Source organism: Cloeon dipterum, chromosome 3 (genome assembly GCF_949628265.1).
Source record: "Cloeon dipterum chromosome 3, ieCloDipt1.1, whole genome shotgun sequence".
Classification (NCBI taxonomy): Eukaryota; Metazoa; Arthropoda; class Insecta; order Ephemeroptera; family Baetidae; genus Cloeon; species Cloeon dipterum.
In genome coordinates, this window is record NC_088788.1 from 34,866,915 (window position 1) to 34,877,886 (window position 10,972).

The 10,972-nt window shown below is 40.3% G+C and overlaps 1 protein-coding gene across 2 annotated transcripts in view; it reads left to right on the plus strand.

Moving 5' to 3' along the window:
* sit (stuck in traffic) overlaps positions 1-10,972 on the plus strand; it is a 36,622-nt gene that overhangs the window by 23,751 nt on the left and 1,899 nt on the right. The window contains exons 2-8 of one of the 2 annotated variants that reach the window (XM_065486416.1): positions 5,105-5,202; positions 7,959-8,066; positions 8,118-8,308; positions 8,652-8,732; positions 9,169-9,225; positions 9,452-9,694; positions 10,725-10,965. In XM_065486416.1, the coding sequence (XP_065342488.1) occupies positions 5,163-5,202; positions 7,959-8,066; positions 8,118-8,308; positions 8,652-8,732; positions 9,169-9,225; positions 9,452-9,694; positions 10,725-10,965 (961 nt within the window). In that variant the 5' untranslated portion in view covers positions 5,105-5,162. The remainder of the gene's footprint in view (positions 1-5,104; positions 5,203-7,958; positions 8,067-8,117; positions 8,309-8,651; positions 8,733-9,168; positions 9,226-9,451; positions 9,695-10,724; positions 10,966-10,972) is intronic. The other variant, XM_065486415.1, reaches the window with a different exon arrangement.

A 10,972-nucleotide genomic window follows, 5' to 3' on the forward strand; every position in this document is an offset into this window, starting at 1 on the left:
ATTATTTTTACAGCAAAAACCTGGGCAATCGCTCTTTAATTGTTGCAGCGGCAGTTAGCTGCTGTTTTTGCGCAGCGGGCCAAGGAGACGTGGCCAAGTTCAGCTGCACACTTTGCGAGCCGGTGGGTGACTCCCAAAGGTGGGCGCACGTCCTGGCGAAATAGATACTTTCTTCGCAGGTGCGCACATTTGCCACTGACAATTATTGCCACATTGTGTCTTTCAATCGATTGATTATCCGCGACTCTTCATTTTTGTGCGACAACTTGACCCCTTCGAACCCTGAAAACAACGTTTCAGCGTAATGTGTTTGCAGCTTATGCGAACAACTTCAATGGCAGCTTTCCCTTTTGTTTAACATTGAACTTTCCGCCGATACACTTTTATGGCTCAAGATATGTAGAGGAATTTTCATTTACATACTCTGACTGAGTAGGTGTTTCAAGCTAAAGAGGTAAACTGAAGTGGGAGCATACTTACGCTATTAATTAAAACTAGTATAATGAGCAGCAATAGACAAGAAAGTGGCTTTTCGGTTTTATAATTGCTTTATTTCTCATACAAAATGTTCGTTCAGATATCTTTTAAGGTAATATTCATCATCATAAAAGTACCTACTAATAATATGCGCGTTTAAAAATAAATGGTACTGTTACTTGTAAGAATATCACTTAATTTTCTTACGTAACTGAAATTGTGCCTGTAGCTAAGGGTCGCCGACATACCATAATAGAGATTTAGTTACAAACCATAGAGACAACCTTACATATTTAGACGAAATTGAAAAAGATGCCAAAATGGTTGTCACGTGGCATATAGTCTGCGTAACAAAACGCCAAAATCGGGCAGAAGCGGCCACGGCCTTGCCGCGTGACCCACAACGAAGCCTGTTTGCAAATGTCACCAGCAGAAATCGCGTGCCGAAACGTGGCCCAGCCGCGTTGATCCGTCGGGATGACCAGCACGCACGCGAGAGCTGCTGGAGCGCGCGCGCGCGCGCTCAACTCGGCCGCAGGTGAGCTGCGCGCGCGAGTTGCATCACTGGACCACAGACTTACTTTCTCTGTACTCCCCGGCCTTGACTCCGGAGCCGCCGCTATGCAATTGCCCCACTAATTACCGCCTATTGCTCGTCTAATGCCGCAAGTGCACGCACGCAGAGTGCAGCAGCCGTGGTGCACTCACGACCCACACTCGCAGCGGCGGCAGCGCACCGACGCTCGGCAAAACAACATCCAATTGCGTCCAGGTCAATACTCGCTCTTGCCTCATGCACCATGCACTTGGATCGCACCACGATTTCCTAATGCAACTGCCACGAAAATGTCGATTGTTTGCCAAACTTTCAGGATATGTCAATATCACAAAATTTGGATTAAATCAACTGAAAGCTAATAATTATTTCGCCTTAACCAGATTGCAAAATATAATGCCAAATGGGGAGTTATGAACAAGATTTATTAAAATTACTAAAATCCGTGAAATTTCTCTCTTTGAAATAAAGAATGGAATTTAGGACGCTCGAATTTTGTACCAAGTAGGGTGAGTGGCGGGGCTGAACAAGATTTCATCACTTTTGCCCTTTTTTAAATTTTCTGATCCGGTAATTCGGCGTTCTTGGCAATTAAATCTGTGGTATTTATTTTGTTTGTGGTGAGGTCTGAAGGGCAAAAACAGCTGCTCTTCCGTTCGCGAACGTGCGATATAATTCCCCTCTTCAATAACTTCTCACTTTGAACCATAAATTTTAGTTTTTATTTAAGGTTATATTAAAATGTCGTTTATTGTTTGTTTTGATCAAAAATTGATTAAAGATTTGAATTAAATTTAAAACATGCCCATGTTAATTGTTGGTAGATTCCAATGAAGTCAGCTGCAGTTGAGGTTGTCATAATTTTTTTCTTAATTCTAAGCAACAGGAAATTTCTGTCAAAAATACGGAAAAAAACAGCTGGCTTTACCCAATGGAAGCTGTATTCACAACCTGAATATAGTTTGGTTGTCGAAATTCAAAATAAATTGACCCCGCAAGGTTTGAAAGCTTTCGAAGCGGAGTTTCATTTCGTCAAAAGAGGATAATTGCATTCAAGTCGTAAAAGCATTTCCAAAAAGAGCAATAAAAACACGACTAAGTTGAGAAACAAGGCAAATTCCAAAGAAGCCTTTGTTTATACGATATGCGGAATCAGACTTAATTAATTAATTGCTAAATGATGATTCAATACTAAATTGTCAGTTTAATTTTTTATGTGGCACCATGACGTTCGATGAATATGCCTGCAGTTTTATTCTAATATTTTATTAATGCATACAAAAAGGTACACAATTTTCCACGCCCACTCAAACCAATTTATCAAGTTAGTGTCATACGTGAAAATACTAAAATTAACTCTAGTTTTCAATTGAATTTATTAAATTGATTTGCTACGTCGCTCTTATTCATACACATTCAATATATTTATCTTGTTGGCATTATCGGAAAAATGGCATTAAAATGTTATTTCCTGCCTCAATATAGCTGTATAAGTGTGCATTTCTCGCACACAAAATTGCTAGATAAAGGAAGTTGGTTGTTGAACTAAATTTTTAATTCCTGCATGCACGGCCCACGTTCACTGAAGGAAGCACACTCTTCTGGAGCAAGGTGTTGATTTAGACACGCATGGAACGGCATTTAGGCCAAACGCAACGTGCAGCCTAGAGAGCACTACTCTTGATATCGGTGCCTTCTCATTTGGACGCGCACTCTTTGAAAATCGGCAATTAGAACGAGGAGCTGTTTTCTAACTATTTTATTTTTCTCAATCCTCTGACCTCTATACGACTGACATCTTGCAAAAACTACAACTTTTGGTCATGAAATTAAGTGGAGCCTTGTGTCTAAAAACGACTTGAACATAACCTCGAGCAATCAATTTGCAATACGAACAATCTCGAACCTTCTTCAAATAATTGATCATTGTGAACTTTCTCAAACAATCAAATTTTTAAAATATTCCTGCATCCGTTTGTTTCTGAATTTTTTCAACTAGATTTCACTCATCTTACAATTTGACAAAATTAATGCAGATTGGGCTAGAAAATTAACGAGAAAACGTGTGTCAACTTGGTCACGTCGTACAAAATTTTGCAAACTGCAATATTTTGCAAGCCAACGGGCTGATTAATCAAACGCGCCCGCCAAACTTGACACAGAATCCGATAGGTTATTTCCTAAAAAAAAGCGCCTCGGAGAGCTGCAGACACGTAATCCTATCTGCAGGCCAATATGGGAGCGCGCTGTGCGTTCAAATCGTGGTCGCCTGCCTAACAGAGATCGAATAGAAAGTGATTTCCATTCGGCTGTTGGAGCTCGCTGACCGCTACCTACATTGCTGCAAGGTCACAAGGAAATATATGCCGGGACACTTGCGTATTCGCTCTCCGATTTATGGGTTAAATGCCACAAAGAGGCGCGCATTTTCAGCTTTGTGTTTGTGCAAGGGGGAGCGCCGCTTTTATCTCGGCAGACGCGGACGTTTGGCCGACGGCGCGCGATAGAAAGGAGAAGGGTTTGTTAATTAATTAACATTCGCCTGCAATCGAGTTGCGAATTGAGAAACCTTTCTTGATAATTCCTCTTCGGCTAGATGAATTTAGTCGTTGAAAGATTGCAATGGATCTTTTCACAATTTAACAATTACATTAATTAATTGCGGAAACTACTTCAATCCATCATGGAACTGCATTTTTTGCTGCATGGCCCGAGATTTTAACTATGCAGATCTCAAAAGAATATAAACATTTCTCACCAAATCTTAGGTTCTAAACATCAGATTAACAAAAACTGCACACCGTCTTACTCTTCTTGATCGCCCTAAGATAAATAAAGCGGTTTAAAGATGCCAACATCTTATTTTCAGGGCGATACACACTAAATTTCTTTGAGTATAGTGATGTAAAAAAAACAATAAAATTGTAAATTTCACGTTTTTAGGGTGCGAAAGGGGGTTGAAGGCCCTTAGGCTACTATGAATATCTAGGGGATATCGAGACTAGTCCATCGGTGAGTGTTTTTTTGGAAATCTGATCATTAGAACCTAAGATTTGGATGTGCAAACATTTTTTGAAATCCCGAGAATTCACCAAATTTGGTGGTTTTTATTTTTTAATTTAGATCTAAGGGAAACAACTTCAGATTTTGACTTACCCTAATTTTTTGTGCTCTACAAGATGGCAATGCAAAATATTTTAAAATTTCAATAAATCCAACTTCCTTACTTTGAATTAAATGACTTTGATATTTATCCTACCACCTTGAAATCAAAATAAAAGTTGTTTAACTTGACGATACAAGTTCAACGGGGTCTGATTTTTTTGTTCTACGCTAAGGAGAAAATTCAAATATCCGTGAAACCCGCAACTGTGGGAAAGTCGGGGTTTTGGCAATGTCGCTTTCGGTCAAATAAGGCCTAATCTCAGTAATAAAACCTCATCAAGATACTTAGACCCCTGCCAGAATTACGTATCTTACTTGGACATATATAGGATCAATAAAAACCTGTGACTACTTAATATTTTTGTTTAAATCAGAAAAAAACTGAAAGTACAAAAAAGTTGTTCTCTTCTAGAATAGCTGCCGACCGACTTTTTAATTTTCCTGGCGTATAATCCCGTTTAGAAAAAACTCACACGATTTTTTTTATTCAGCTCAAATATCCAGTTTAACTGGTTGTTTGAACTATTAAAGAACTAAATTATTCCGTTCAACTCAGTTGTATTTTTATGTCCCTTCGATTTTCACTTTTTAACCATTTTAAATAATTTCTAATGAAAGAAATGTTATGAAATAATTTCTGACGATTGTTGGCAGTGACGGATTAAATCCCACTAAATGTGCGTACGACACGGCCACTGCACGCACCTCTAATTTAGTGGGAGGGACCAAGCCGTGAAAATTTTTAGTAGGAACCTGGCTGCCCGAGTGCGTTTAATTTCATACATGTGAGTGTGTGTTGCATAAGAAGCGCGAGTTGCTTCTTATAGGAGAGATAAAAACGATCGCGTCCCCACTCTCAGGCGCTGCAGATTCGACGCCAGGTTCACTTTTGCTGCGTTGTTTCAGTCCTGCTCAACCTCCAGGGGGATAGAAGCACCCTTGCTGACTGCGCAGCACTGCCGACATGGATTTGCAAAGTTGCTCCGCCGGAAACCTCTCGGAATGTGAGTCTTTATATCAATTGCCATTGTCTAATTTTTATTATTGCTCCTGTGCACAGCAGAATAATTCTGAATTGTCATGATTAGTTGACGGAATTTGGTGATAATTGTTTTATCAAACGGCCCAAAAGAGGCAATTCACCGCCGCCTTTTCACTCTCGGAAGCTTGCAGATTCTTCTCGAGCGTGAATGAGTGCTCCAATTGAGTCATGATTCGGCACTTTTACTTTCAAAACTGTAATTCGCACAATCTCGCGCGCACCTAATTGAAAACGAACGTGTAAGCTAAGCGTTTTCCTGTCTTTAAAATTCATTAAGGGGAAATTTCTTGCTAAATAAACTCTACTGTAATTTATTACAGTACAGAGAAACTTGAAACTAATAAAAACAGTTTATTTGTAATTTTATTTGGTTATTTATCTTTTGAAATAGAAATTATAATTGACAAATAAATATTTTATTATTAATTGATGATTCAGTAGTATAATCGATGAATGAATAACTTTGAAAGGTTGTTTTTACAGTAATTGTGTACATACGGAATGAAAATTGGTACAGCTTTTTATAAATTTGAGGATTAACAAGTCAAAATATGCTTATTAAAAAAACTAGCTCAAAATAGATGATTTTACAGCGGCATGTAGTTAATTAAATTTGGAGCTAACGATATTCGGCTGAACCAAATGCACGCGGCAGGTGATGTAATTGGCAGCTGACCATAAACCGGCCCCGCGCCCGTCGCTTTCTGGTTTCCATTTCTTCTGTGTGAAAAGTGCAAGTTTTGCCGTGTTGACCTAGATACCTAGATTCTACGAGCCCCGCCGCTTATTTTTCCTCTACCGTATAAAGTGCTAATAATAATTTTGTCGCTTAATCGCTGTTTGGCTGGTAACCACAGGTTAGATTCGATTGCTCGCCGCTATTAATCAGAGCCAGAGAGCGGATTGAATTTATTTCACGAGATCAGTTTACGCAACCTTCAAATATTGATGGAGAAATTGTCGGTTTCCGCGACTTAAATTTTTATTCAATATAGTGTTCGGCGTACGTGTAAGGTCACACACCTGTTTTTTCCCCTCTGGTTGACCGCTGAACAGAGTTCAACAAAAGTGAACACTCGAAATTCGCTGTAGGGAAGTGGCAAAACTGGTTTCGCCGTCATTAATCTCATCTTTTGCACGGTGTTCATCGTTGAACGTTTCGAACATACCTCCGTCAGGGTCACTCGCCTGCACATTGGACAAAAACAACAGACGTTTCAAAACTTGATTAATCGAGATGCTGAGGTTTTTTTGCTTCGGAAATAATGAAGGCTCAAGGGCCTCGTCGTGGATTTTTTGCTGCAAAAGCTAATGCACTCAAATTCTGAGGTCATGAAGTCTCTAAACACGCAGAACATTCATTTGGTTGTTTTATTGGCCGCCAAACAACATTTTAAACCTTCAATGGATCAACACTGAAAGTTTCTGGAAAATAATTTTCATCTTTTTGCCGTAATTATGTTCTGAAAATTAGGAAAGAGCTCAAATTTACCTAGGTTGCCGTTTAATTTCTGAGAAATTCAGCTCCAAAGATTGCATTAATGAAATCAGGATTTATTTCAGGATAGATCGTGACAAAGGGATCAAATCAAGCGAAAAAAATTTAATTGCTCGAGAAAATTGGCAAAATCTTAAATTGCACACTATGCAAAGACAACTATTCAAACTTAAAATGTGATCATCTGCTAATTCAAGTCACCAACTCGAATTAATTTCAATTGTTGCGCTACCTCAATCCACTTTATTTCTAGAGTGTCTCTGAAATTCAAATTCCGCCATAGAAATTAAACGTGGCGGCTCGAGAGCGCCGGGTTTTTTTTATGCCTCCGATCAAGGTACTAACTTGTCATACCACTTGCAGCGAGCCTCATTTACTCACAATCAGGTCTGCTTGGCGCGTGAGTACGTGCTCCTGTTCGGTCTGCGAATAAACATAAATTTGGCATGTCGAAATCCTTGTCCCACAAAATATCGTCGATACCACGACGGACGGATGGCACGCGCGAAAGACCTGTCGGCAGGGGGCGGATGACAGCCTTCGCGAAATAATCACTAATTATAAGTTTTAACGATTTGAATTTCATTACGCTCTATGCGTCGTTTTGTAATCGGCGTTCGCTCGATGCATAAACCATGTAATCTCTCTCTCTCTCTCGTGTGCTCACATGCGTGCCGTGCGAGAGAGGGAACAAGCCGGTGCTGTTGCTCACTCGAAATCAAAGGCCGTGCAGCAGGATGAATTTATGAAAAATTATTCGGAACCGCGTGCGCGTTGCCTTGAAGCCAGAAAGCGGCAAATAATTATTTTTGTAACGACACAATAATTTAAATAATTCATTGGAAAATCCTCGATCGCTAATAGAACGCGTTTGAAATCTGCATTCTGCCATTCCTTCCACAACTATAATTGTGCGGATCTGGGATTTTCCGCTAGTTTATGTTACGTTCTCTGGATTTGCAGCCGTCTCAAGGTGAGCAGCAATTTGTCTGCATTTTATTCGCAATTACCCTACGCTGCATATATTTATACTGCGTAGAAACAATCATAGTATGCGACTAAAAGGCTCGCGGCGTGAACTAAAAAATGTGTCACCTTTGGTAATAGAAAAGTTGCCACCAAAAGCGCATGTGTTCGGCTGATAAGCGCCGCTGAAAAATATGTCCGCACTTCCTTCCACCTGCGCGAAAGTATAACGATGACCTTTGCGCTTGTTTCAGGTCTGCAACCAACGCCCCAAACACTAGGAGGCCTGCAGGATGCACCTGAAGCTGGCTTCGTCGGTGCTGCCAAAAGATACTGGCACTTAGTTTTCACCGAACTTGCAGGTAACTGTTCTTTTGGAAGTCATGATCTATTTAAATGAAAATCGCCAACAGACCCCCGCACGAATGATTGGCTACTCATCAGCAGCCCCCTCCCCGGGCTCACCATCATCGCCTGCTATCTCATCTTCTGCCTCAAGGTGGGCCCCAAATTCATGGAAAACAGAAAGCCCTTCCAGCTGAAGAACACCCTCATCGTCTACAACGCCCTGCAAGTCTATGCCAGCGTCTGGCTATTTTGGGAGGTACGCCGCTTGATCAATATTTCAATAAATCCCGTTTGAATTTTATTTTTTCGAAAATAATTCAATGTTTCGTCAGTACTAGAAAAATTTAAAATTAATTTCTAATCCCATTAATTTTTAAAATTGCACAAAAATTTGTTCCCAAATCCGACAAATATGTCATTCTTGCAGTTAAAATCGTAATAATACGGACAAAAATTAAATTGCAAAAAAACAATTTATTGGCAATTTGCATATTTAAGCTCTGGTAATTTTGCCCCATACGGAAAACAATTAAAAATATTTATGCAATTAATGCAGCTCAGCTCGATTGACTAATATTTGTATTGTAATGAAATTTCAGGCTTGCGAAGGAGCTTGGCTCTCTACCTACAGCTGGAGGTGTCAGCCTGTCGATCCCTCAACATCTCCGGAGGCCATGAGGGTCTGTATTAATTGTCACGGAGTGTGACCTGATTTCATGCCACCCAATAATCAGCCAAATTCCAAGAACCGTTCGATTTCATTGCTCAACAAGTTGTCAGTTGAAGATGCAAACACTTTCACCTGGATGAGCTCATATATAAAACCGCAGATGCGGCTGCACGAGAATAAAAGAACGGCGGCTGACTCTCAATGCACTTGTTTGCGCGTGTGGGTGACCTCCATTGTGCTGAATCATCCGCCGCCGCTTTGTTCTCCTCAAATTATCGCTCTCTTTGATCAGTCTCGAGTTCCACAATTCATCAAGTCAAATATTGAATGGATCGTTAAGCAGTCTTTGTAAAAATATGATACGGATGATTAATTGTGGGGCTTTTTTGACGATGTGAAGTATTGCGCTTTTGTTTTTGAAATATGTGTATTTATTCCCTCCACAGGTGGCTAGAGGTGTCTGGATTTACTTCATTTTGAAAATCACCGAGCTTCTGGACACAGTAAGTAGCGTCTGTTATTAATTACAATTTATTTAAATTATATTTGAAAAAATCCGGTAATTCGCGGACAAAATCAAAGGAACTTTCTGTGGCTCTTTCTATTGATTTTGTCTCGCAATCATATCTCCATGAGAAGGAAAACAGAAAAAGCTGTGTTTATTCCACCTGCACAACGGCCGAGCGGAGCCGGTTGCCTACCTGCGTCACTCACGCTCTATTTTTGCAGGTTTTCTTTGTGCTGCGCAAAAAGCAGAATCAGATTTCGTTCTTGCACCTGTACCACCACACTGTGATGCCGATGATCTCGTGGGGCTGCACCAAGTACTACCCTGGAGGGCACGGCACCTTCATCGGCTTCATCAACACCTTCGTGCACATCATCATGTACGCATACTACCTGCTCTCTGCCCTCGGCCCGCAACTGCAGAAATACTTGTGGTGGAAGAAGTACATCACCAGAATGCAGATGGTACGCAAATCTCCTAATTCATCTAAGATTAGAAATAAAACTACTATGCTAGTGCGAAAATAGCAAAGATTATTTTTTGGGGCCATAACTTGGCCCTATTAAACAAAAATTCCATAGGAAACCCCCTGAATTTCCCATTTTTGCGGGTTTACTGGCATTCGAAGATCAAAATTTATTGTTTTTTAGTAACTTTGTTCAGTTTGGTCGCAGAACAAATATTCGGATACCGTTCAACTTTGTCTTGTCATTTCAAAAAAGTTTTCTGTAGATCTCAAAGTGGTAGGTCGACGGTTAAGGCCACAAAATATTTGAGTTTTGACATTGTAATTTTGTTGAGCACAAAAAATAGGGCAGATCCGCTAAAATTTTGAATGGTTCACATCTTTATTAAAAAATGGTGTTTTTGTTCGGGATTTCAAAAAATGTTGTCACGCCGAAATCTCAGCTTCTAATAATCGGATTTTCAAAACCTACACATCAATAGACTAGTCTCAACCTCCCCTAGATAGCCGAAGCAGTTTAATTATGCAAACCCTTCAGCCCTCTTTATGTATACTAAAAAACCTAAATTTACGCAAATTTTATTGTTTGCACCTCACTGTGCAAGAGAATTTAGTTTTTATCCCCCTGTAACCACTTCGGCTCATCACGGGACGTGAAGAAAACTCGAACGGTATGCAGTTTTTGTTAATTTGAATCTTAGAACCCAAGATTTAGTTGACAATATTGTTTATTCCAAAAGAAAAAACAAGTTTTTCACCAAATCTCGACTTCTAAGTTTACCAAAAACTGCGCGCCATTCAACTCGTCATGACCTCCAACGACGAGGCGTAAAATGGTATAGAGATGATTCTTCTTACTTAAGAATGGTTACAAAACATTTACTTGTTTATCAGAGTGACTGCATCTGCCACTTTTTTTACCAAATTTAAAAACCGTGTGAAGCGCGTGTCGTGAACTGCTATCTAATTGAACTTTCTAAAAAGTGTCGTCAAATTAATGATGTATTTTTCTTTTTAATCGAAAACAGGCGCAGTTCTGCATGGCCTTCTTGCACAACACCCAGCTGCTGTTCTACGACTGCGGCTTCCCCAGGTGGACGGCTTTCCTGACCCTGCCCAACGCGATTTTCTTCTACTACCTCTTCAACGACTTCTACCAGCAGGCCTACAAGGAGAAGCAGGCCAGACTGAAGGCTGCCAGTGACGCGGCGGCCGCACTTGCCAAGAACGGAGCGGCCAAAGCCAATGGCAAAACCCGATTGAAAGCTGGTAAAGC